The sequence below is a fragment of the Syngnathus scovelli genome, chromosome 17 (genome assembly GCF_024217435.2).
Source record: "Syngnathus scovelli strain Florida chromosome 17, RoL_Ssco_1.2, whole genome shotgun sequence".
NCBI lineage: Eukaryota > Metazoa > Chordata > Actinopteri > Syngnathiformes > Syngnathidae > Syngnathus > Syngnathus scovelli.
Genome location: NC_090863.1, coordinates 6,649,629 through 6,675,751, shown reverse-complemented (window position 1 = coordinate 6,675,751; position 26,123 = coordinate 6,649,629). Strand labels below are relative to the sequence as shown.

The 26,123-nt window shown below is 45.3% G+C and overlaps 3 protein-coding genes across 10 annotated transcripts; 2 read left to right on the top strand and 1 right to left on the bottom strand.

Moving 5' to 3' along the window:
* Positions 1 to 123: 123 nt before the first annotated feature.
* On the top strand, positions 124 to 13,869 carry epc1b (enhancer of polycomb homolog 1 (Drosophila) b). 5 transcript variants are annotated; one of them, XM_049746671.2, is made up of 16 exons: positions 124 to 437; positions 1,252 to 1,376; positions 8,270 to 8,429; positions 8,505 to 8,650; positions 8,721 to 8,927; positions 8,997 to 9,145; positions 9,428 to 9,563; positions 9,642 to 9,800; positions 9,895 to 9,984; positions 10,064 to 10,212; positions 10,420 to 10,790; positions 11,214 to 11,347; positions 11,423 to 11,561; positions 11,830 to 12,199; positions 12,516 to 12,629; positions 12,781 to 13,869. In XM_049746671.2, exons 3-16 carry the CDS (start codon positions 8,330 to 8,332, stop codon positions 12,854 to 12,856), a joined length of 2,340 nt encoding a protein of 779 aa, XP_049602628.1. In that variant the 5' UTR covers positions 124 to 437; positions 1,252 to 1,376; positions 8,270 to 8,329; the 3' UTR covers positions 12,857 to 13,869. The 5 variants fall into 5 exon arrangements, 4 of the variants coding, with proteins under 4 accessions (XP_049602628.1, XP_049602624.1, XP_049602625.1 ...); XR_007487016.2 differs by lacking the exons at positions 124 to 437; positions 1,252 to 1,376 and adding an exon at positions 2,373 to 2,906 and having other exon boundaries at positions 12,505 to 12,629; XM_049746667.2 differs by lacking the exons at positions 124 to 437; positions 1,252 to 1,376 and adding an exon at positions 2,373 to 2,906.
* Positions 13,870 to 14,440: 571 nt separating this feature from the next.
* Positions 14,441 to 19,511, bottom strand: LOC125984631 (arylsulfatase I). 2 transcript variants are annotated; one of them, XM_049746675.2, is made up of 11 exons: positions 19,341 to 19,511; positions 18,520 to 18,725; positions 18,170 to 18,309; positions 17,951 to 18,100; positions 17,791 to 17,865; positions 17,525 to 17,699; positions 17,180 to 17,416; positions 16,860 to 17,006; positions 16,145 to 16,268; positions 15,521 to 15,969; positions 14,441 to 15,230 (listed from the first exon to the last, which is right to left on the bottom strand). In XM_049746675.2, exons 2-11 carry the CDS (start codon positions 18,709 to 18,711, stop codon positions 14,802 to 14,804), a joined length of 2,118 nt encoding a protein of 705 aa, XP_049602632.1. In that variant the 5' UTR covers positions 18,712 to 18,725; positions 19,341 to 19,511; the 3' UTR covers positions 14,441 to 14,801. The 2 variants fall into 2 exon arrangements, with proteins under 2 accessions (XP_049602632.1, XP_049602631.1); XM_049746674.2 differs by having other exon boundaries at positions 15,521 to 15,972; positions 19,341 to 19,509.
* A 1,197-nt stretch (positions 19,512 to 20,708) lies between these two features.
* LOC125984633 (uncharacterized protein DDB_G0286299) lies at positions 20,709 to 25,599 on the top strand. Of its 3 annotated transcripts, none has more exons than XM_049746678.2 (12): positions 20,709 to 20,863; positions 20,953 to 21,014; positions 21,301 to 21,356; positions 21,508 to 21,638; positions 21,715 to 21,809; positions 22,284 to 22,452; positions 22,625 to 22,668; positions 22,736 to 22,811; positions 22,902 to 23,324; positions 23,484 to 23,909; positions 24,293 to 24,348; positions 24,644 to 25,599. In XM_049746678.2, the coding sequence occupies exons 2-12, from the start codon at positions 20,964 to 20,966 to the stop codon at positions 24,644 to 24,646; spliced, it is 1,530 nt and encodes a 509-aa protein (XP_049602635.1). In that variant the 5' UTR covers positions 20,709 to 20,863; positions 20,953 to 20,963; the 3' UTR covers positions 24,647 to 25,599. The 3 variants fall into 3 exon arrangements, with proteins under 3 accessions (XP_049602635.1, XP_049602634.1, XP_049602636.1); XM_049746679.2 differs by having other exon boundaries at positions 20,726 to 20,858; XM_049746677.2 differs by having other exon boundaries at positions 20,721 to 21,014.
* The last annotated feature ends 524 nt before the right edge of the window (positions 25,600 to 26,123 follow it).

Sequence of the window (26,123 nt, the reverse complement as noted above, 5' to 3'; positions counted from 1 at the left end):
ACTTCTTGACCAATTGCGTGCCGATCTCTGCCCCGTGACGCGTGACGCCACCACCCCTCCATCTCGCCTTCTGCTGATTGGTGGCCGACGTAGTCCAATCAGAAGGCGTCTCTCTCAGCAAAGTTGTTAACCCCCAACAGTAGCACTTTTGGCGACCACCTCTACTTTCAACCTGTTTCCAAATCGACAAGGAAATTGACACGTTCATACGATAAAACTCCTTTTTGTCGAAGCAAATGGACACCACCGAGATGTTTTCCACCACTCTACCGTAACAATGGTGAAGGGAAGGAAAGAGAAGCTTGCCTGAAGCCTTCATTTTATTGGGGCTAGTTGTAGCTACGTCGTTTTTCCTCTCCTTTTTTCCCCCCTCAACTCGTGAATAATCGCCACCATTTGGATTATTTAAAGTCGGCGTTTGGGAAACGTCGTGTCCTGTAAGTATCCCTCGTCATGTGTGTTCTGGAAAAGAGAGGCACTATCGTCTCGAAAGTATATTTTTGCTAATGAATTCTGAGCTGCACGAGATCTGTATGCCCCCCACCCACCCCCCTTCCCAAAAAAAAAAGTTTCGTTAATATTTTCGACATCAGAAGCTAAAATGTGTCGATCTCAAGATGTCTGTGACATGAAGTTGCCTTTTTTTCTTCACACGACTGACAAAACCAGAAGGTCGTAAACGTCATTTGCGATTTAGTTGCTCGTCGTTCGATTATTTGAAAAATACCCTCCCTGATTTCCCAGGCTCTGTTTTCGCCTCGTTTTACTCCGTGTGTGCCATTGAACTTAATTTTTCTTCTACTCTATTTGATAGCTGAAAACATTGTCGTCTGCCAGTTTTTTTTTTTTTTTTTTTTTTTTCAGGGGCGTGTAGCTCAACAACGCCACGATTCCCTTTAGAGGTAGTTTGTGGAACTCCACAGCCCTAATCTCCCTTTACGGGAGACATTTTTTTTTCTTCACTTTTTAAACAGTTCCCGAGTGTCTCGATAGCATGCATTCGTCAAATTACATCTAGGACGAAAAATGATATGTTTCTTGATGTACTGCAATTGGCTCGTTTTATGAAGTTCCGATGTTAAAAATTAAAATAGCTTGATGACTTGATACTAATTGAATTAAGAATCATGCTTCCCCCACGTTTTGTTCTATGAGCGTTGTGCGTTGGTTGTGACGTTAGCTACTAAACTGACGCTGCTGTTTTAGTGATGAAGATTTGACAGTGTGGTAAAATAATTTATGTTCTCGCAGGTGCTCACCATGGATGTATTGGATTTATTGGACTTCATGTGCTTCATAGATTTTAAAAGAGAAGTGGAATTCATTTGGCGTGATCCTGGATAAAGTTTGGATAAACGTTGTCTTCGCTATGGCTGGTAAGTTGAGACTTGTACGTATTGTGTTGACACTTGAAACTTTCGTCCAGTTGAAATAAAAGCTGAGGATTGCGTTTTTCCATGTTGAATTCTGGTGCTTCTACGCTTGTGTCCACTAGATGGCGACACGGCAAAGGTTCTAATCGGTTTTTCAAATATTTAGCCGAATGGATTAAATAAATGTAACGTTACGTAAAACATTTTATGACCTGTTTTAGACAACTGTCTCTAGTCGACAATTGGGACATTTAAGTCTTATGACTAATTCCCAACTTATTTACTATTCATGCAATGATTTGTTAATTATTGAAATATGAATTATCAGGATCAAGTTGTTGAGATGTTGAAATTTTTTGAACTACAAATTAAGGAATTTGTAATTACCGGAATCACCTTTCAGTTGAAAACATGATTTTTTTGTTTATTAAATATCAATGAAGGTTAATACTGCATTTATTATGATTTAATTACGCAGTGTAAGTAGATAGTAAAAACAAAATTACAAAATTGAAAAATTGTTCACCCCTTAGTCACATGTAATTTTCGTCAATATAAAAATTATTCAAAATACGTATATATTTTAAAAACTGTATTAATACCCATATTTTGTCATTGGATATTTGTGGCATACGTTTGTCTATATTGTCATTTAATGCGACTATTTGTATTATTGACATTGTGAAATGACTTGTTTTGTGAAGTTATGGATTCAATTTGACATTAGTATTTGCTTTCTGTTTTTTCCTGCAAATGTTTTTTTTTTTTTTACGTAATAATTTTTTTATCCTCAATTATGCCGTATTAATACACAACTAGAAAGTCACATCGGCACCAACATAAATTGCACTTTGATTTCATCCACTTCCACGCGCGCCTTCCCGTGAGCGCAGCGCGCACGCGCTCGGAGTCGCGTGGGAATGGTCGCCCGGCTGGCTGGGCGGGTTTGTTGGGGTGGGGGTGAGGGGGGGGAGTGCTAGGAAAGGAGGGGGTGGGGGGGGGTATGCGTAGTGAGGGGGAAGGAGGGTAGGAGGGCTGGACCGAGGCGAGCAAAAAAACACGCCAAAACACTTTTAAATGTCCGCCATGTTGCCCATGGCGTACTGAGCCGCCAACGCGGAGGGGAAGCGGAGCGCCGGGAAAACGCAGGCCGAGACACAGCGACCGACATCCGGGCCTCCACCCCCACCACACCACACGGCGGCTCCGGGCTGGCGACGCCCTACCTTAGCGCTTGACAAGCTTACAAAAAAAAGAAAAAAAAACGTCAGAGTTAGCCGCCCCAGAATCATCCATGAAAGCTTCACTCGTCACCGCGGTGAATATTAGGAGCTCGGATAGACACTATTTGTGAGAGGGGGCACCTGGAAAAGAGCAAAAATGAGTAAATTGTCGTTTCGGGCGCGGGCGCTGGACGCCACCAAGCCGCTGCCCGTCTTCCGTTGCGAGGATTTACCCGACCTGCACGAGTATGCGTCCATTAACAGGGCCGTGCCGCAGATGCCGACGGGCATGGAGAAAGAGGAGGAATCGGTAGGCTTTCTTTTATTTCATCGTGTCATCTTGAAAATGTAATTTTTGCTTATTTTGCCACCATCACAGTCGCTTTTCTTTTTGTTCTGCGCAAGCCCTCACAAAATGGCCGCCCTTTTTCCCCCGACGGAAACACGACGAATTCGGGCCCTAAAATGCATATTTTTGCGTTTGGGTTACATTTTGGCCAACGCGGGGATGCGCAGCGTCTATTTTGGATTCATTTGTCGGCTTTTCGGTGAAGATTTGAGCGTGAAGCCGTTTTCCGAGTACAAAGAGATCATGTGACTTCGGCGCGGCGGACATTTTGTCTCGGGGCCTTGTGTTGGCGTAGCGGCGAGGGGAGAGCGACAGGGGGCGCCCGAGGGCAATGTCAACACTGCACGCACCCCTCGCTTGGGACAAATGGATGGCGGCAGCGAGCTACACTTTAGTACTAGCATGCAACTTGTCCCCACCGGCCATGGCTACTTTGTCCGCGATCTTAACCTGAATGCGTGGAAGCTCAAATGCTACAAAATGCGATGCTTTTGGTTCAGATGTTGGACTGTAGTGACACCGTCAAACAAGTAATCTTCCTCTGGTGGGCTTTTAGTCCCCGAGCTGCACTACATTACTCTGACAGGAATGTCTAATGGTTTGCTTGTATTGCTTAGTGATACGAGGCATTTATTGTTGCACGTGTGTGTTTGTCACTTGTTAAGAGGTTAGCAATATCGAGTATGTCATATTGTGTCTTGAGATGACTTGTGTCTTTAGCCATTTGAGGGATGTCATAATTTAATTTTGATTTGGGTCACAGGAATATAGGGTGATCATTTTTGTTTGTTAGACACAGTACTTTAGTAATATGATTTAGGTCAGAGGTTACGGTGACATGTATTTTGGTCGGTCCCCCTTTAGCAGTATTTGGGGTGGTATTAAGTTTAACCAAAATATTTGATTTAGTGCAAGACATGTGGAAAAACTCTTTCACTGACACTGCAAGACATTAATTATCGGTAATTTAGTTTGTGTAGTGTAGTCCAGTATAATGGAGAGGACTTACCAATACCTTGCTTGCATTATTGACAATATGAGGGCTGCTATAGTTCATAGTAGTGTAATTTGGATTTATTTAACAATGACTTCTGCCTTAATGTACTATAATGTGCACTTGAGTTGAGGTTTTAGCTAAATGAAGGCGATTGGGCTTTACGGTAATGTGCATTTTAGCAATGTGAAGCTGAATTGTCGTTTGCAATATTGTGTTTAGGTTGATTTGGCTTAGTGTTTAATCTACAAATATTTTGAGCACATCAGCATAGCCAAATAATTGGTCATCGTTTACAGTGCTAAATATTTGTGTAATTATTGAGCAATATGTGGGGGGAAGGAAGACATGACCTTTAGTAGTGTGTATTTTGCTCCTGTCATTTGGCAGCATGAGGGAAATCATTTATTGGTCCATGTGTAGTAACACCATTGTGTAATTTGATTTGATCTGACGTTCCTTTATTTAGTCCCACATGGGGATATTTCAGTGTACATGAGCCAACAGGAGTTAGAAAACAATGTAATAATTTAGATGGGTATATTTGGTGACATTATTTTGAGTGTATTTGTCTAGTGGTGTGCTTTTTGGTCGCTTCTGAGCAATATGAGGGACTTGATTGTGATGATAGTGAGGTCTAGGTTTACATAGCCGCAGTGATTGTTTTATCAGGTCACTGTCAAAGACACTCGATTACTTTTGAGTCTGTTTCAGTGTATCTTTAGTGTTGATACACCCAAAACATGTGTGGTCTCGTATTTGTCATCAGTGCATGCGCCCCGGTAAGGAGTCTTGTAATTTCATCTAGTTTTACACTTGAGCGTGACACCGCAGGCTGTCCAGTCTCTTCTTTTGCACACTCTGAAGGTTGCTGAATGAGCAGCTGACTGGCAAGTGTCACGCCAGTGTGCGGGTTATATTACTACTACTACTACTACGACTCGCAGTGTGTTTCCGTTTATGGCGCCTGCCTGCCTGCTTGCTTGCTTACTTGCTAGCTTGCTTACTTGCTAGCTTGATGTCGGGGATTCAGTGTGTCAGATGTTGCGACAGGTCTGCAGACCAGCATCGGCACATGGTGCCCAAGAGGCGGGTAGGGAGCTTGAGGTATTGTGTGTGTGTGTGTGTGTGTGTGTGTGTGTGAGAGAGAGAGAGAGAGAGGAGGGTTGATGATGTCACTTAAATGTCTGCACTCGCTCAGCTGGAATACTGTGACATCACTAAAATAGAACAGGAAAAGCGAGGCCAAAACAAAAATGTGAGGACTCAGCTGAGGCTTTCTGATCAGTTGAGATGTTACTTTTTCTTGGGGTAGGGTGTTTTTTTTTTTTAGGCTTCTCCTACACACACACACACACACACACACACACACACACACACACATAATTATATATATATATATATATATATATATATATATATATATATATATATATATATATATATATATATATATATATACTGATCTTGCGATGTTTAGCGTCCCTAAAGAAATGACATTATCATCTTATGAATTTTTGTTTTATTTATGCGACAAAATAAGCAATCACAATGCATTCTCAGATAATTGATTCCTGAGGTTGTTTGACACCACTTTTGTCTGACAAACACCAGTATGAATGCAGTTACAAATAGTATTTTAATCATACTCAATCATGTCTGCACTCACATCACTTTTAGGTACCTACACTTCGTCAACAAAGTAAATGTCTAGGATGTAAATGTATTAGAACATGATTTACTGGGGGGAATAACATTTTTATTGGAATGCTAATCCTTGTGCTTGCTGTGAAATAAGTGATTTTAGCCTTAGTTTCATGTTTATCTTGCGGTTATGTAGTGCAGGTGTACGTATGTGGCCTCAGTGGCGGTTCTGTCAAAGTGACAGTGGCTCAGCACGTGCTCATCGTGTGTTTGGTTTTTGGATCGCCATGTCTTTTATAGTCTTTACGCTTGGATCGAAAATGAGCTCGCTGTCTGTGGTCCTGCTGGAGAGCCACAGGCATCTGAGACGCACACAGACTTAGCTGGATCTAGGTGCATGTCAGCATTGTGGAAAGTGGCTCTGACAGCCGACACTGTGTCTGACAGGTTGCTTGGGTCGGCACATGGGTGACCGACAAGCTGTCACCTCAAGAAATGAGGCAATGTACACATTAGAATAACAATCCTGAAAATAGACCGTTTTGACCTCACTCACTCCCGAAAACTTCTAGATTTTATTATGGTGGGAGAAAGTGAAACGTTAAAAATTGGGTTTACATTGCTCAAAGCTTGACTACGATGATGCCACAGCAGCAATCCATCATTAAAACCGATGTCCTTTTCTTGACAAGAAGACATGCAGCATAATTGGAAACAAGAGAAGGCAAAGGTCATGGGGCCTCCACAGCAGATGGAACGTAAGCCTGCATTGTTTTCTGATGTGGCCGGATGTGGCACTCTGCAACTTTGTGGTCATTTTGAAGCGCTCATCTATGATGTTTCAAATGGTCAGGATTAAGCTATGCTTTGGTTCGACACTACTGCAATTATATGTAATATGCCAAATTTAAAATGAGCAAAAAGCTTGAAAAAAGCGTGTGCTCCCTGTAGACTTGTCCGCTTTCTTATTTGCAAGCCTTCAAATCAACACTTTAGCATTTATGTTTACATTCCCACCATGTTTACTCAGGCGGCGCATTGACCGGTTTGCCTCCGAAGCCGTGTGCGCTCCAACAGAACAACTCCCCCCACCCCCCGTGCTGTCCGTCACGCTAAGTGTCACTAGCGGCGTCTGGGATCATGACTGTGATGGATTCGCTCATTTCTGAGGCTATTTGGGGACGCCAAAGTGCTCATTGCAAATTCCAACCGTTTGCTTCCACCCGAGCTCAGTCGGTCTCTCGCGTATGGCTAACCCCTGCCAACACAACAAACACTCTCGATTGTTTTGAGACTATTAGATTTATGATTGTTGGTCCGGTTACATTTGGTCCCTTCAAATGACGAAGGCGCGTTTAAAAGCTGTTGTAATTTTGTTGGAATTTCGACACCTGATCGGGATGTCAGCTCAGTCTGCGCTGAGCTTTTGTTTCATTCATATGATCTCACTCATTGAGTCTTGTCCTGGATCCGCCCACATTTTGCACAACCACAATCACCACAGGACAGAATGTAAACACGTTTTCCCTCCATTCAAAAAAAGCAGTGTGACAACAGCAGCAGGGTGCCTTTATGTCAACAAAGCACCGCTGAGTCACTTGCCGCTGTCGAGTGTAACTTTATACACACTTCGAGCTTGCCAGCAAATCAATAGCAAAGCAGTGATTAGCATTTCATGTACAATTTTTTCAGATGCTCCTCAATCCAGCAACTGTTTCTTTTTTAGGCTTTAAGTCTTGAATTGTAGTGGAATAGCATTTAATTGGAGCGAGGGAGTGGGTTGACTGATACTTTCATGGTACTGCGTTTACCTTCCTTCAATCCTTAAGATTTGCTAAAATGCTTTGCTCACAATTCATTATTTTGAAGGATTTAACTATTTGTGGGGGATAAGGACACAGCCTTGACACCATAGCGAAAGGAATGGCTGCCTCCCTCAAGTTGTTCATATATTGCCATATTGGTCACTTTCTTATGAATTTCAACTTGTCCCAATTAGGCTGCTAGTTGCCAAAGGAAGTTACTCACTGGCTTTGTTTTGTTCGTTTTCTCAATGTCTCAGCTATAAATTGCAATGTGAGGTAATGTCTGTATTGCACAAGCTTTTATTGGTCCAACTTAATAAATAGAAATATCATAAGACCCGATTTGCTAGGGAAAAAAGTAGACGTGTTTGAAATTAGCATCAAAAACACATTGATTCAGAAAGCCTCCTCTGATTCAAGTTTGCTATTGACCAATGTATTCATTTTGCCCCTAGATTCTTAAATTAGATGTTCCCCAAAATAAGTTTGGTTTTATATTGTAATTGCTGTAGTTTAAGATTGATTTATTACCTCAGTTGTGCACTGTTGGTTCATACATACTTTTTATGTTGTTTCATACTAAGTGCCGCATGACTTTACAATATTTCAATCTGACGTTGATTCAAGTAGGCACTACCTCATTTAGCAAAGCTGCAAATTAAATAAATGGAAGTCCATATCAGTTTTAAGGTAAATTATTTCTTTCAGCATGCGACAAACAGGCCTTTGTTATCGTGGAGCAGTCAACTGGAGTGCATATTCTAAACTTGAACACTAAAGGAATAAGCGTTCGTCGAGCGTAATATCAGTATATAATATGTGATGCAAAGTTGCAACACGGGTCAACTTATGTGTGTGTGTGTGTGTGTGTGTGTGTGTAGGAACATCACCTCCAGCGGGCCATCTCAGCACAGCAGGTCTACGGCGAGAAGCGAGACAACATGGTCATTCCGGTGCCGGAGGCGGAGAGCAACATCACCTACTACGAATCACTATACCCTGGAGATTACAAGATGCCAAAGCAGCTCATTCACCTACAGCGTAAGTCGAGACCTTGCTGTCTCACTGTTCCAGTCCATCTGTCTGAATCTTAACGGTTGTGCTTTCCTCGTTCAGCTTTCAGCCTGGACACGGAGCAGCCGGACTACGACCTGGACTCGGACGACGACGCCTTCGTGGCGAAGTTGAAAAAGAAGATGGAGATCAGCTTATTGCAGTTTGAGGAGATGATCGACCGGCTGGAGAAAGGCAGCGGGCAGCAGGTTCGTCAACATAAAAGCGTCTCGCGTTATACTTGATGCAAAAGTGGCTAACAATCATTTTTCCCTGAAGCTGGTGAGTCTTCCTGAGGCCAAGCTTCTGCTCAAGGAGGACGATGAGCTCATCAAGGAGGTGTTTGACTACTGGAGCCGCAAGAGGAAAAACAGCAAGGCACACTCGCTCATCAACATCATCAAGCAGGAGAAGCGGGACGGCTCCAGCACCAGCGACCCGTACGTGGCCTTCCGAAGGCGCACTGAGAAGATGCAGACCAGAAAGGTGGGTCACCTCTCCCAGCGTCCTTCCAAAGCTCTTTGAGATCGATACAAATTTAACGTCTGCCGACAGAACCGCAAGAACGACGAGGCGTCCTACGAGAAGATGCTGAAACTCCGCAGAGATCTGAGCCGGGCGGTCACCATTCTGGAGATGATCAAAAGGAGGGAGAAGAGTAAGCGAGAGCTGCTGCACCTCACGCTGGAGATCTTTGAGAAGAGGTTAGTCATCGAGACCTTTCTAGTTTGGGGACCCGATTGAGCACATTCCATTGTCCGGCTGTGACCAGACCAGCTGGCTATTATATTGAGCCCTTGTCATTCAGCCCTAGATTATGAAAAGTTTTGATGGACCTGGCCTCCTTGTAAAAAAAAAAAAAAAAAAAAAAAAAGTTCTGCTAATGGATGCATGTACAAAGAATGAAAGGATTATTAAAAATACATTTGTACAGACATTATGTGCTTTATATGTCAAATGGACCCCCCACTTATTTTTCCCTTCAGGAATGTCATGTCAGACTACGGTGGTGAGGTCCTTGCTGAGGTCCTGGCAGAGCGGGCACTGGTTAGGCCGCAGATCATCCCGCTGGTGCCGCTTACTAACCAGTACCACATGGACCACAAGGACTACAAATCCAAGGTGAGCACCTGGTCACCTAAGTCCTAGTCTTGTAAGTAGTTCTGGAGTTGAACCTGTATCTCGGCATCCCCTCTCAAGCCTGAGAAGATGGAAGTCCCTCGGCAGAAGAGGAAATATGAGAAGAAACAGAAGGCTCTTCCGCTGTCAGCTGGCGCAGCGCATCACCACGGTCCTGCAATCTTCAACGCCAAGGACCTGAACCAGTACGACTTCCCTAGCTCAGATGACGAGCCTCAGGTACTAGCCCTCTGCTGCCACCTAGAGGCCGCTTGAAAAAACACCGGACAAAAGCGCATAAGTGACTCAGAACTTTCTTTTGGCGTATCTGCAGCTGCACTCGGGGTCGTCGGAAGCTGAGGAGGAGAACGACCCGGATGGCGCCTACGCTTTTCGAAGGAAAGCCGGCTGCCAGTATTACGCTGTGAGGGTCATGCCGTTTCTCGTCGTCATCAAGCTTAATGAGATGGAGATTGAGCGTTTGCGTACGTGTTTGTTTTTAGGCTCGTCAGGATCGCATGGGCGCCTGGCCGTGGTCACCGGCCGGGGAGGGTGGCCTGGCGCACGCCCGATATCGCTACAGTCTGACCACGCTCACCGTGCCGCGTCGATGCCAGGGCTTGGCCCGTCGACGTCTTGGACGAGGGGGCAGGTAATGTCCCCCCCCTCCCAACTGTGTCGTAGGCAGATTCTCTTCATTCTACCAATAAAACTTGATTTTTGGTTTTGTGGTGGCCTTCAACCTTTAAGGTTGTTGGTTCTCAACTTTTGACGCGTGGGGATCTGCATTTTCCTACTCCAGTTTAGAGGCTTTCCGCGGAGTAAAATTTTCTTTTAAAATTGCATCCTTGCCTTCCAGGGTCTTACTGGACCGAGCCCACTCGGACTATGACAACGTTTTCCATGAACTGGACCCGAAAACGTTAGATTGCGCACCGCCCCCATCGGGCTCGCGCTCGCCAGCCGCCAGCAAGTTTGTCAGTACCTCACCAACCAATACCTCAGACAGAAGCAGCTCCTCGCCGCCCTCGGACCTCAGTCAGATTCTTTTGAGCATAAAGGCTTGCCGGTGGCGTCACTTCCGACCACGGACACTACCCCTGCACCAGCTGGACAACGCCCACCCGTTGTTCCGCAGAATCAGTCGATGTGTCAAGCGGCCGCTCACCAATATCGGGCCGTCAGCTCAGCGCGTCTTACGGCCTGGACCGCCGTCGCAGCCTCATATTGGTGAGTCTCATACGCGCTTATGTCAGTTGACTGAAAGGCTGGACAAACTCTTCTGTTTAATTGCATGTGAAAAAATGATGTCCAGTATTTGCACACTGACCAGGACTTGAACTTGTGCATTGAGTACATTTACCAAAACATCAAATAGTCTTTTATTATAAAGCAGGCTTTTAGTTGTTCAATATCCCTCTGAAGGTTGGATTATCACGTTTGGCAACATGCTAGTTTTCGTGGGAGGCTGAATGTCGGCCATTGATTTTGTTGGAATGTAGCCGACTTTTGTTTGTGAAAGTAATCCTCAGTGCTTTGATGAAACGTCTGTAAAACCATCATCGTGCTGCCAGGACATGTCTGAAAGTGCCTTTGATGCTCTTGCTCAGAGTTGATGTGTGTTACCAACATGTTTGTGTTTGCGTGCGTCAGCCCTGACTGCCGAGCAGTTCCAGCAACACCAGGACCAGTTGGCGCAGATGCAGAAGGAGCAGATGGAGCAGCAGCAGCAGCAGCTTCAAACCCACAGAGCCGCCACTGCCCACAGCACAACGACTACAACACAGGTGAGCACGACCGCGACTAACTCGGGCCACCCATCGCTAGCCGCAGCTCAAAACTTTGGCTTCTCATCCCCTCAGGTGTCTGCCAACACGTTGGACCAGGCCAGTGCTCAGTTCGCCGCCTCTGCCCTAGTCTCCACCGAGCAAATTCTGGCTCTGAAAACCAAGGAGGAGCTCAGCCTGGGTGGCAGTGTCAACGGCATCCTATCCCCCACAGGTACCGGATGTCCCCTTGCTCCAAATACCTGGCAAAGGTTACGATAAGGTTATGTCTGATCCCTCGTATGTGCTTGGTTAAAATGAGTAAACTGAAGTTACCTTATTTGAAAATGCACAATGTTGTCTAGACATAGCCCTTCTCAGTTTTAGGAGTGACTTCCAACTCCTTGTGATATAGCACGATTGGCGTGACGTCAGATGTTTCTTCATGGCTCGTCGTCGTTGTTAGCAGTACCGCATATGCAACTTCCGCTGTTGTTGTTTAGGTGCCTACAAGGGCTTGCACCTCTCCAGCACAGCGTCTCCCTCACTGGCTGCCCCGGCACCGCCCGCCACCCTGTCCAGCGCCGCCTCCCTGCATCCGGGCAGCGCCACCAGTGCCGCGCCAGCCTGCAGCACCAACAGCAACAACGGCACCGCCCACCACGCTGGTCCCGCAACCACTAATGCCACTCAGGTTCCACTGGGCAACAGCCTCCGACTGGCCGTGCCCGCTGGCAAGCGGGTGCATGCCCCCCGAACGCTAAGCAGCGCCATGTCGGCGTCTGCTTTAAAGCTGGCGCACGCCGCCGCCAACTGTCAGAAGCCCAAGGTCCCCTCGGCCACCGCGGCCTCGCCGCTGGACATCGTGCCCAGGTGAGACAAACACAAAAAAGAATAAGACAGTTGTTACGGGAGAAATGTTAACCCTTAATAGACTATAGACAGCACAAGCACTTTTAAAGAAGACAATAAAAACTTGCATGGAAGGAGACTGTCCAAAAACGTTTTTTCAGAATGACTGTTTCTTAACCTATTATTGTTGAAGCAGTATCACACAAGAAGGATTGATATAGACTTGCCAAGCGTTTTGTTTCTTGGATGTCTTATGGCTCCCTGCTTGGCAACACATCTATCGATCATTCTGCAGACCTTGCCGATTCTCTACTCATTTCAATCAGGTGTGTTGCAGTTGGGAGACGCATAACATTCAGGAAACCGGCACCCAAGGACCAGGGTTGAAGAACAACCCTGGCCTAGGGCTTGGCATCATGGCCATAAAAGAAAAGCAAAACTTGCCCAAAAGGTATTAAAAAAAACAACCACCACCCCATCACACCCCAACCGGCCAACTAAATACTATGCTTAAGCTTTAGGCTTATGTTATTTTTTTGGGCTATCAACGTCCGTGCGCGCCAACATAGCTAACGTTAACGTTGCTAACGTTGCATCCACAGGGAGAACCACGAGCAGGACAAGGCGGCGCCACTCAGCAGTCTGTCTGAGAACACAATGGCCATGGAGGTGACGTAGCCTGCACACAGGGACCCCGTGCTTTTTTTTTGTGGGTGTGGGGGGGGGGGGGGGGTGTCGTTTTTAAAAGGTGCTATGCATCGTCCGTTAGGCTTGAACGTGAGCAGACTGACTGGACTTGACTGTGCGGTGAATGCTCTGCGGAGCCACTTGTCCGGTGTGTTTGCGTGTGTATTTATGTGTGTGTATATATATGTACATATATATATGTACATGGGTATATATACATACACGTACGTACACATGTATCTACATATATGTGTATGTATACATACACGTATATAAAACTCCACTGTATTTGTTACTGTTAATAAGAGATTGTCTGTAAATTAATTTGGCAATTATTAAATGTACAGTACTGAGTATTTGTAGGCCCCGCCCACCCCAGCCCTCTTGTATATAACATGAATTGAATACACAGTTGTTCATTTGTGATGTTTTGCACTCAAGTTGTTAGAAAAAAAATTAGAGAGAAAGGACAAACCGCCGTTGCTGCGACCAGTCTCAACACTCTCACCTGCTTCCCACCCTCCCCTCGTCTATTTATTGTGCCGCGTTTTCGTCCAATCCTCCGTTGCGACCGCTTGTTCTTCAACCAAACCCCCACCCACCATATCACACGTCTTTTCTACAATAAATATTTTTGTACTTAATTTTTTTCTTAACTTGATTTGTGATTTGACTCTGCAAAAAGGTACATTGGTTTTGTTTTTATGCTTGGACATGGCAGAAAAGGATCAATCATTCCACTTCAAAAACTAAGATAAAAAACCCACAAATTTTGAAACTTAATAGGCATTGTGGTCGTCAGTGTGCTGATTTTCTCTTCTGTGAAGAGTTTGGTACCCAACGTGGAGGCTTCATAATTTTTTTGGCGTGCGTGCGTGTGTACACGGCAGTGAGCGCCCCCTAGTGTGTGTGCTGGTGTGGACACGTCAGCGTCATGCGGCAAAGATGAATGGAAGTACTCCTAAAAAGAAAAGGTGTCAATGAAATAAAAATCCAGGGCATTATATCGCCTCTGCTTTTGTTTTTGTTTGTCTTCTTCCTTTGTCTCTCTGGAATGCCTCCTGGAAATTCACAATAGACCATGGCTTAGTGAGTTATTAAAAAAAAAAAAAAAAGTTCCTGGGAACATCTCAATTTGCTTTTCTGAAAAAATATCTGATGTTTTTCAGGTAATATCTAAAGAATTAAGTCAATCTTTCTTCTGGGGAAAAGATTTCTCAAATTTCAAGAAATAAGTCTTCCAGTGACAGGTAAAAAAAAAAAAGCACTTGAAGTAAGTTTTTGGATTTTTTTCTTGGAAGTTTTTTTAATAGAAAACTTGAACCTAAAAGATTATTATAGTTTTCTTTTTAAAGACCCAAGGCACTCAACTGCACTCAAACGTGCTGCCCAAAAAGACGACGCTGGCTCGAAAAAGCAAAGCTCAAATTTCTTGATGTCTGGCATCACCTACTGGCCAATTTAAGTGCGTTCAGGTTTATTGCACATCTTAGTGACATGGGGGGTGAAGATGCTTATTTAAACAATGCAATGTTTGTGAATGTCAATGAAAACAAACATTTGGAGCTCGCAGAATACTAGAATTTTTTTTTATTAAAGCAGAGGAAACCCTCCATCACACATGGTTTCAAATATAAAAAGTACCAGTGGGCTTTTGAACATTTAAGATTTATCTAAAAAGTTGTACCGACTCTTGACTGTTAAGTTACAATCACTCCACATTCAACAAAATATATTTAAAAAAAAGTTGTTGGGATGTATTACCTGCAAAAAGTGAGGCAACCCTGTATTTGAGTTGAAGAGATTTGTGACTAATCGAAGCAACAGATACCAGTCATTAACACAATAACATCATCGTTCAGCTAGCGTTTCATGCTTGTGGGGTTTCCTCATTGCGGATTGGCTCAATGACAATCTACAGTAGAATCTACGCGAATCATATGCGACTGGACATGATTCCCGTGTTGAGTTTCAGAAAGAAGGCCTTGAGCTTGCACAGTCGGCATTTGTTCTGTTTCTTCTTTCTGATCTTCTGCCAGACCTTCTGGTGGTACATCTTACCTTGGTCCTGGTCTTGGTCCCGGTCAATCCAAGGTACCCAGGCATCGTCGTGCCGGTCGGGGTGGGCGCGCGGGTCGTCGGGCGGAAAGTGGACGGGCACGGCAGTGCGGTTGTAGTGGACGAGGCGGGTCAGCAAGTAGCGCACCACCTCAGGGCGCTGGTGGGAAAGGTCATGGCGCTCGTACGGGTCGGCGCTAATGTTGAACAGCCAAACGCTTTTAACTCCCTCGCTGCTGTTTTGGCTCCGGTGCGACGGAGATGCTCGTTCTAGGTTCCACCAACGACCTGCCAGCGTTGGTAAGACCTGCCCCCACCAAAAAAAGTACAGTTTTAAACTTGATTTTTTTGTTTACCACCCTGATCTATGTAAAACATAATGTCCTCCGATTGGTCCATCGGGTCTACACATTACACCTGTATATTGCGGAAGCCACACAAAACAATGTTACAGATTTTGGAATTCTGTCCACACTAAAGGCACACCTAGTTTTTTTAGAAAATTAAAGGCTTTTAAGTGCACCTTATGGTGCAGAAAATACGGTACTTATTGTTTCTCTAATTTCTTCCAAAAAAAAAAGAGTAAGTAGCGCATACCTGCGGCGGGACCCACTCTCCGTGTCCGGGGTCTCCGGTGAGCAGTTTCCAGTCTCCGACCCTGATGGCCGCCTGGACCGACGTGTCCCACGCGGGTGACTCGTTAGTCCCGTCGGGCGGGATCGCGTACTCGGGTGAAGCGTGTGGTGTCGGCTGAGAAGAGCGTTTGGCCTTGAGGCGAGACCGGACCTTGCTTTCGGTCCATGATAGGTTGTGTTCCGGACAGGCCATCCTTCTAGACTTGGGCTTTGATGTGTTTTCCTTCATGCGGGTCGCTCGAACGATGAAGCAGTCTGGGTGACCTTTGACCTCAGAATATAACTTCTTTGTGCCTTTAGACTTTGATGATCTGAATGCAGACTTTTGTTTGGGGCGCTGCTTGAGAAGTTTCTTCTTTTTATTTTGCTTCTTTCTCTTGTTGGGCTTATGGAACCCTTCTAAGAGAGCGTCTTCTGTTCAATCAAAACAAAGATTGTCATCGCACTTGAATTTTCACTTTGGTCGCCCAATTTTTTTGACCCCATGCTCCTCAGTCGGACTGTCGGCCTTAAAGAATGTGCGTTTGTCGAAAAATGTTGACTACATCTAAATGTCGCGTTTTGCCGTCATAGTTCAGCAGTTTACCTGCGTCTCCGTGCAGCGCGGGGGCCTTGTGCAGCGGGTCGATGTTGTGTAGGATCTCTTGGCGAGGAGACTCTTTGCCTTCGCTGATGGCGGCCCAGGCGTCAAACCCGTCCAGGCCTTGGCTCTGCGGCAAAAGGAAAGTGCACACGAGAGTTGTGGCTACTTGACTTATGGCTACTTGACTTGTAGAAGCCATTTTTTTTTCTCTTGTTCTTCTGTCAGGCAGCTAAAAGCAACAAATTCTAATGAAACATTAGATCCGAGGGGGATTCATCAATGAAAATAAAAAACATTTAAGTCCTCACCAAAGCAATCAAGAGCTCCATGTTTTGTACACCGCTGACATCAGAGGAGCGCATTCGTCTCCATTACTGTCAAAAATGCTTTTTACTTTTATGACCACTGTAGAAAACTTGCCAGCGCTCCCGCACAGCTTGCTTACATTCACATTCAAACGTTGCAACTCACCAAAAGCACTTCAGCCCACATACAAAAGCTTTTAGCTTTTTAAATAGACAAATAGTAACTTCATAAAAAAAATTAAGAAACATGTACAGATGTATTTTTAGCTCAGAAAAAAGTACCTTTTCCTAAGAAAACAGTAGGACAAGAACAAAGATGAGATTAGGGATTTTTTGTGTGTTTTTTTTTTTTTTTTTTCCTCTCTCTAGGTTACTGAAACACTTTTAGTTCCCTAACAGCGGTCATGACTGACCTCGCTGACGTTTCCTCCGGCAAGGGCCAGCAGGGTGGGGAACCAGTCGGTGATGTGCAGGAGAGCGTTGGACACACGCCTCCGTCGCCGCAGCAATGGGCTGTGCACAAACCCTACGCCGCGGATGCCTCCCTCCCAGTACGTCCCCTGAAACCAACGAAATGGTGCGTCACATGACCACAAGTACGTCTTTCACCTATCGTGCGGCGGGATGGAATGACGTGTATTCAGAAAGTAGTGCTTCACATTGCAGTTGAAAATTTTATTTTTAAGAAAAATGTGTTTTGGGTTGTTGTATGTTTTGGGAAAATTTGCACAACCTTTCGTCCCCGGAGCGGCCAGTTGCTCCCGCCAGTGAAGGGCTGGGCCCCATTGTCAGTGGAGTAGACGATGACGCTGTTGCGGTACAGGCCCGACTTGCGCAGCGCATAGGTGACATTGCGCACCGCCTCGTCGACCGTCGACACCATAGCGGCAAACTTCCTCCGCGCCACGTCGGCCATGCCGCGGTACGGGTAGATGTACGACTTGGGCGGCTGCAACGGCGTGTGCACCGCCTGCACACAACAAAACAAAACGCTTTAGGGAACAAACCCGGCTACAAAAGATGACGCTGCTAAAAACTTTTGGCCCCAAGAAATAAGTCTCTCGTTGTGAGCTAGTACCTGCAGGGAGAGGAGCAGGAATATCGGTTGCCGGGCGGGATTGTGACTCTGGAGTATCTTACGAGCTCGCTGCGTGAAGAGCGTGGTGGAGTACTTGCCCTGGTGACCCCAGGCAACGCTCTCGTTGTCGTGGAGGTCGTACCCGCACACGCCGGGGCCGTCGCACGACCCATAACTGCGCAAGCGAGAGTGAATGAGTCATGACATCAAGTCACGTTATCTAAAAACTTGAAGCTGTGAAAATCCCAAAAGCAAGCCCGTGTTACCTGTAGTAGTCAACACTTCCTGTCAAGGATCCAAAGAAGGAGTCGAAGCCTTTCCTGGTAGGCAGGCACGCCTTCCTACACGCGAGACAAAAAAAAAAGTCCCATTCAAAAAAGCCATAGGTCTCTTGCGCGGGTAAAGACTTAATTGTGGGCTGCTCACGTGTAGAATCCGAGATGCCACTTGCCCACCATGTGCGTAGCGTAGCCGGCCTGGCGCAGCCTCTGGGGGAGCGTGTCCATGTTGGGGGGGAGGCAGCTGGGCTGGCTCGGCCTGATGATGGAGTGCTGGAGACCTGTGTGGATCTGGTACCTGGCCGCCCCAACCAAAACAAGGCGCGTGGGGTACTAGTGGACTAGTAGTGTACCAGCGGTGTACTACCTGCCAGTGAGGAGTTGGCTGCGCGAGGGCGTGCAGATGGGCTGGACGTAGTAGTTCTCCAGCTTGACGCCCTCCGCCGCCAACTTGTCCAACGTGGGCGTCTTGATGCTGGGGTTGTGGTAGCCGATGTCGTTGAAGCCCTGGCGGAGGGAAAGTTAGCACGTCGGCATCCAACACCTGTTGCCATCCCTCCCTTTTTGCCGTAGCGCCTTGAGGTCCCAAGTGACGAGTTTTCCGGATACAAGTGGATTTTATCTGTGCGTACTTCAGACCCCCTGCCGCTAGATGGCGCCAGCAGTCTTCACGATCCCCCCACCCACCCTCAGTTCATATCGGTTTTGTGCATTCACCTGATCATCGATGAGAATGAAAATGATGTGCGGCTGCTTCCTGCTTCCTTTGGCCGCCGGCGTGTCATTTTCGACTTTGTCGGTGTCGACGGTGTCTTCGTATCGCTGCTCTTCCCAAATATGGCAGTGGCTGCGGTGCAGGCGTATAACACAAAGTATCAGGAGCAGCGATGTGATGGAGGTCGCCCGCATCTTTCCTGTGAGGACTACAAACACAAACGATGAATTTTATGTGAACGCCCCACCAGGGGGCAGACCTCAGGAAACACGTTCAGACAGCATTTTCCCTTTTTTTTTTTTTTAAGTTTTGGGCCTTTCAAAAGAAGACAAGGCGTCAGCAGAGACTCACAAGAGAAGAAAAAGACCTGCCGCAGCCATTCACAGGGCACAACTGGTGGTTACCAGTCTTCCATGAAGCTAACATCCATCTTTAGGGAATGTGAGAGGAAAACCCCATACAAGTTGTAACATGCAAACGCCACACGCACAGCCGAGATTCAAACCCACAACCTCACAACTGCGAGGCACACGTGCCTGGCATTTGTAACCAATTGTTATTTATTAAATTAAAACGATGACAACAGAAACATCTGATACGCCATGCTGCTGTCCTCCTTATACATGCCGATTTATTTACGTTATCCCACTTTATGTTCTCCACCCAATGTTTCCCCTCTACGCACCAACGGAGCGGCGCTCCCAGTTTTGTTGTATACCTGTTGTACAATGACAATGAAGGCATTCCACTCTATTCTGCTGCACTGGAATTAATTTGAGGAGCCTGTCAATCAGCAATCAATCAATTTGTCAATCAATAATACCTCGATATGGCCCCAATGTAAGTAAGTCACTTCATTCTCGTTCTTGCTTTTCAAAGTTAGCCGAGGACGCTGCCGTATGTGCTCATGCTTCCAAACGAACTTTTCCGTCCTCCAAAAAAGCTTCACACTCCCACTGGAAGAAAAAAAAAAAAAAAAAAAAGCAAAGAAAATCCGCACTGGTCAAGTCACACATACTCGTTTAACAAGAATTCCACGTTGATCCGCCGAAGTAAGAGATCCCGGGGACACCGCAGCGGCAAAACAACACAAAAATAAGATTTAAAGTGTATCATTGCTAAGAATGACAAAAATCATGAACAAATCACTAAGCGCATTTTTTGATTGATTACAAATCGCTAATGTCTAACGGCGGTTAGTGGCTAGCTAACAAAGTGTTTTAATTTACAGTATTTTGTTTTTTGTTATTTTACGAGCACCCAAACCATGACGTAACGCCTTGCATTGTGTTAATTTACAATAATACTGACAAATCGCAGCGATCATTAGCTTTTATTTTGAAAGGTACAACCAGGCTTCATCCGGCGCAGCTCCCTCTGCCCCCCACCCCTTTCCACTGTCCCGGGGGAAGTTTGGGCTTAAATGGAGCTCAAAAAGGTTTTCACGCTGGTTTTTAACCCCCACCCCACTGTACCCTTTACTGGACACTAACATCATAATAATTCATGTTTGAACTTTATATTCTTCTTGGTTCCACCCTGAACGAATGCTTAACATGCGAAATGGAACAACAAGCAGATCATCTGGCAAGGAAATGAAAATTGCATGATGAATGTAAAAAATGAAGCACATTCAGCCTAATCCAAAGCAAATGTTTCCTTGGCATGTTGAAAAATAGGAACACGAAGCACATTTAGCCTAATCCAAAGCAAATGTTTCCTTGGCATGATGAAAAAAAGAAAAAAAAGGAACACGCTGTGAACAAGTGCTGTCAAATACATCAAATTAACTCCAATATTGTAGTAGAGATCTCTACTACAATATTGGAGTTAATTTAAATAAAAAAGTGTGTGCATATCATATAAACAAACATTTGTACCATAAAACCATAATTAGCATGACTGGGAAAATTGAGTCCTGTAAAAATATGTACTGCATTTAGCGTTTAGGGTTTATAGTTGATCTTATGGTTCAAATATTATATAATCTATTTTTAAACCGGACGTGAATAATGTATTATACTTGCGCTCCATACTTTTAGAAAGACTTCAACTCCCATGATGCATCTTTGGGCGCGTTCGAAAATATACTCCGGGAGTGCTCGGGGAGGAAGAGTACGCTCATTTCCCATTAATTTCTGATTGGAGTCATGGCGAACGGTGTCTCCAGTCGGAGCACCGAGTGCACGCAGTGGCACTCCAATTTTGCTGAACTTTGAACTTGCGAACAGTGAAATCAAGCAAAACACTGAATTACTGAACGGTCGCACTTGAACTTGTGCGCCCTCGGAGTAAATTCCCGAACGTACCCTCTGTGAAGTGAAATGAAGTGTGATGAAATGTAAAGTGAGCGGGGCCTCCTCTCCAAACCTTTCAAATTGTTGTGTCCGTCATGTCGTGCGAGGAAGACTCATCGCTGCTTTTTCTCATCGTAGAACATTTAAAGATGAAAGGCTTGCTGGTCGCCGCTCAAGTGCTGGAGGAACATGTTAGCCAGGTAACGACAGTAAGAAAATGGAGACACATTTTTGACATTTTTAAATATCCGTTTTGCGTGCGTACCAGCTGATGTCGTCTGTGAATGGCATACGGACGAAGAAAAAACACAAGTAGAAATAATAGTGGCTTTAGAATGTAAAAGAGTGTTTGCTTTTTGGAAGGAACTGAACAAAATGTACAGTTGAAGCTTTGTGTCAATTAAGCCCCCACGCCCACCCCACCGACCCTTTGCAGCTAAGCTAACATTGTTAAATTGACCAACACAAAATCCATGTTTTGTGCAGGCGGAGATGCCGAACGTGAGCTTGAACCTACAAGACATCTACAAAGGATGGATGAAGTGAGTGGGATTTGAAACTGAGCCTTGCCAACAAAATGTCAGCTGCTATAAAATGCAGCAAAAATGATAGTTTTGCACCTATGACGTTGCTAAAAAGTGCTCAAGTGGCAGCATGGGCAAAAGACCGACCACTAGGCTATATTGTGTGCAGGTGGTGCTTGCATAACCAGCATGCCGAGCGGCCGGCCGACGGCTGCAATGTGCCCATTAAACCTGAACCTGAAGGTGGCGCTGACGAGAGCCCCGCCAAATACAACAACACAGATGCTGAAGGGCTGCACGGTATGTCTCTTTGAAACTTTTTGATTGGATTGATCTCAGTTGTGTTTTATTAGCAAAGATTTGACTTTTGACTTAGCCTCCAAGACAGAAGGCGTGGAACGCTCCAATGGACATGATGACAATGGCTGCCACTCACCTCAACCTGAAGACAAAGAACGAGCACAACAAGAGGTAGATCAAGTATTTTATTGTTAAAGCTTTTTCAATGTCGCTGTCCATTGTCACCCTACACGACAAACCGGATTCATTATCAATAAAAAAATTCTCATATCACGACAGTGAGTCTGTCTGCCATCCCCAGCCCAAAAGTGAGTGCTGACTGTCCACAAATAACTTTGGCTTCATCAGGCGGAAGCGGACCAGCCCTAAAGTTTCATTGCACACGCATAGCTGCGCTCCACTGGCCGTAATAATGACGTGTGTATCTCAGTCATTCACAACACACACGCACACACACGTCTGTCTGGCCTGTTTCCTCCTTTGTGATTGTTGCCATCCATATTCCCATCACGGCAAGCCGTGTCATCTTGGCTAACTTACTGCTGTTTTTTTAGCCTTTTGTGCAGTATGCAAACGTGACATTCAAGCAGACATCTATTAAGGAGCAGGCTGTGTTCACTGCCCTTTGTGCTCGTCTTCCTCCAGCAGCAGCCAGAAGTCGGCATCGATGTCCAGTTGGAGTCACGTGCCAATCAAACCGAGGCTACGCCCTTGCAAGCCAACGATTGCTCGGACGACGAGGCGCAGGAAAGTACAACTGGCTTGAAAGATGGGCAAGAAACGTTTTGCGCCATGAACGTCCCGCCGCCTGCAGGTATGAGCGGCCTATCACAACACACACACAAAGTGTCCTCTTTGGCACATTGACGGCAAGACTCGCAAGCGGCTGTGAAGATGTCTCATTGTTAAACGGACGCTTTCAAATGACTCCGTGTGACTTTATTCTCACAGTTTCATGAGTCTTTCAGCCATTCATTTGTGTTTAGATGCTAATGTCACGACAGAACAGGATGAAGAGGAGGTCGCCAAGGTAACAAACACTCCTCAGGATGCAGATGTTGATGGCGACACGTTGACGTGTGCGCATGTGTTGAAAGATGGAGCTCAGTGATGACACCGCCCAGTCGGAGCAGGACAACAACCAGACAGGGACGCCGGAGTCTACCGATCACGGTTAAACACTTTTTTGATTAGTTGATTGTTTGAACTGATGGTTTTGTGCAATTTGCCATTTCAAATGGAATGTGTATGTCTGTGTTTTAGACAAGATGGCGGCGGAGAAGCCAGAGCACGTGGATGTCGCCATCACTCTTAACATTGTTGACGTTGGCAAAAGTGACGTTTGTCTCGCCGAAGAAGCAGCAACTCCCAAGAAGAAGAAGAAGAGAAAGAAGAGGACTAAAACAGCACCTGAGGAGGCTCCGGAGACAAGGCAGGAAGATCAGGCAAAAAAAACAAAGAAAGGCAAGAAGAGAAGTAAGGAGGAAGATGAAAAGGAGGAAAAGAAGGAACCAGAGGTGGAGGATGTTGTGCTTCCACCGCTGGAGAAGAAGAGAAAAAAGAGGAGGAAGGAGGAAGAGGAGGAGGGAGAGGAGGAGGGAGAGGGTCAAGGCAACAAAGATGTGCAGTGTGACGAAGAAGCAGCAGGGGGCGATGCAGACCCACAAAAGGAGCTGCAAGTGAAAGGTATAAAAACAAAAGCTGATTATAGCCCAGGTGAAAAATATGACATTTTGCTTGGAATCTTCTTGAAAGACATAAATGATTTTCTTATAAAAAAAAAAAAGCACTTCTTTAAACGTCCAACGTTTCTCATCAGCTATTTTTGTTTCCTGTTTCGTGCAGGTGGCGCCGACCCTCAACTCTCCACCCAGAAGCGACGTCGACGACGCGGGAGGCGAGCCCGGAAGCAGACGCAACAGCAGCGGGACGCAAGTGAGGAAGACCGAACTCCTCAATCCTCCAAACTGGACCTGGCTGACAAGACCACCACGAGACCTCAAGAGAACCACTCTCTGACCAGCGCCGCCAACGATGAGATAGAAGCCAGTGAGGAGAAGGTTGAAGGTGCTAGGGAGGTCAAGAGCAAGAAGAAAAGGAAGAAGAAGAGGTCAGTCCATGAGGCAGCAATTGAAGAAAGCAGAAATGGCGAGAACGCTGACGACTCACCAGAGGTGAAAAAAAAGATGATGGAGGAGGAGGAGGAGGAGGAGGAAGCTGCCCAAAGTCACAAAACTCCTCTTCATGGCGACTCACTCCGCAAGAAAAAGAGTAAGAGTTCACTTCCAAGTTTCAAATCAAATTCAATTCAAGGGCACATTGACTTACTTTCAAAAAGCCGTGAAACCTTTGGCGCAGAGCTCGTACAAAGTGATGGGAAAAAGAAAAGCATGAGCTGACTCAGCAGTTTAATAGAGCCAAATGATTCTGCCCTTTATGGCTTGTGTACTGAAACATTTTTAACCAAGTGGCCTGACACAAACGCTTCTAATGCAACTACTTTCACTCCTTTTCATCTATAAAAATTTTTTTAAAATGTGGACATTTGGAGTCTTTCAAAATAGCAGACGAGATGCCACAACAATAGTGGCAAGGAATAGATGTTTGGCAACGCTTTATGTTAAAGGGAGAATGACTTCCTGTTGTTGTTGCAGAGAAGAAGAAGAAGGTGAAGAGCGAAATGCAGAAGGACCAAGACGCTGAACTCGCGGTAAGATTCAGAACCAGATCACAGCTGTCTAGTCGTAATGACGAGGTCTTAACGTCATTACGTGGCCTTCAGACAATTTTGCAAAAAACAAAAATCTCACAGTATCCATCCAGGTTGAGACACACAGTTTGAACTTTGGAAAAGCTTGGCCTCATTTGTCGAGAAAAAATGTTTTATTTGCAAACAAATATAGTACAACTTTAATGAAAGGACAAAATTCTTGACAAAAAAGTGAATTTTCTCTGGCAATAAGGAAACATGGAGCCTGACTTTGTGTATGATTTTGTTATTTCAGTGAGTTTGAAGACCACCACGTTGGACCTGAAAAACACAAAACCACTCCAAAATCACTTCACTGATTTCTTTTATATCAAACTAATTATTTTAGGTGCATTACCTGACATGTTTTGGCGGTTTCTTCCGCCTTCGCGGAACAAAATAATTTGTTTGATATAAAAGAAACCAGTGAAGTGATTTAAAAGGAAAAACAACATGAACAGTACAACCACTCCAAAATCAGTTGCACCTTTACCACCTCCACTCCCAACTTTTTTGTTTTTGGCACGCAGACCGTTTGACATGTACGTCTTCCATGTTTTTATGCAAATTTCACTGTAGCAAGTAAAATGCCGTGTTCAGAAGAGCCCTAAGAACTCCAGAATCCATAGTGTCTCCTTTGAGTGCATGCGTGCGACCTTGACCGTGTCCGAGCCCAAGTCGAGGCTCCCCGCCCCTGCCCGCAACTTTTTCAGTGTGTTCAGAATGGAGGCTGACATTTCCAAGAGACAAAGTAAATGTGAAGTACAAGCGCCATCGCATCGATCCAAGTAGCTTTTAGGCTTAATAAGGCACAAAGAGCAACAACAATAGGTCATTGACTTTTCTTGGTTAAAAGAAAAAACATGCCCACAAAGACACACTCTTGATTTGATGTTTCGCTCCCACACGTGTTAATTTGCCGCTCCAAATTGTCCGTAGGTGTGAGCGCCAAGGGTTGTTCGTCTCTATTTGCCCTGCCACTGGCTGGCGACCGGTTCAGAATTTCAAAATTGAGCTGGGCTAGGTAAAGTAAAAAGTATCTAGTCGGACAGGACAAAAATGTCAACCTAAGAGCAAGGTTTCCTGCTGCATAAACTTGTGACATTAACATTGTGAGTGTTTGCCCAATCTGCGACTGATTAACCGCTCTGTCCGAATACTGTTGTCATTTTGAAAAATCTGATGGTAATAAAGTACATACTGGAGTCGTTATTTACGTGTCAGCAGAGCCAGTAACATCCACCAGGGGGCAGTAGTAGAGCGTGGAGGAGCAAACACAAGCGCACAAAAGAAAAACGGACACTGAAGCTTTACCTAAACAAAAAATCATCCACTCCAAAGCGAGACCACTGTTGAATGAGTCACAACCTGATGTTTTCCTGAGATAAACGCTGAGCTGCTATAGAAGTAGCCACCGTACCAGATTAGCATAGCTTTGCCGAGGACGGTCGGCACGTGTCCACAATATTTATAGCCTGTGAATGTTGTTTCTTCTCTTTATTTTTTATTATCAGCGCCTGGCAGCCGTTTCACTTGCAGGAGTGCCGGGACTTCAGTCAGTACAGCAACCGTTTGTATTTTCTTTATTTTACGGATGAGTCTGTCCAGCCTCTGTTGGCAGCTAATCAACCTCTCGCTGCTCAGTACTCTCCAATCAATTTGGCAACGATTGCGGCGGCACAATAAAAAAAAAAAAACGGACAGCGAGCAGCAATATTTTGTAGCTAAGCTAGCAG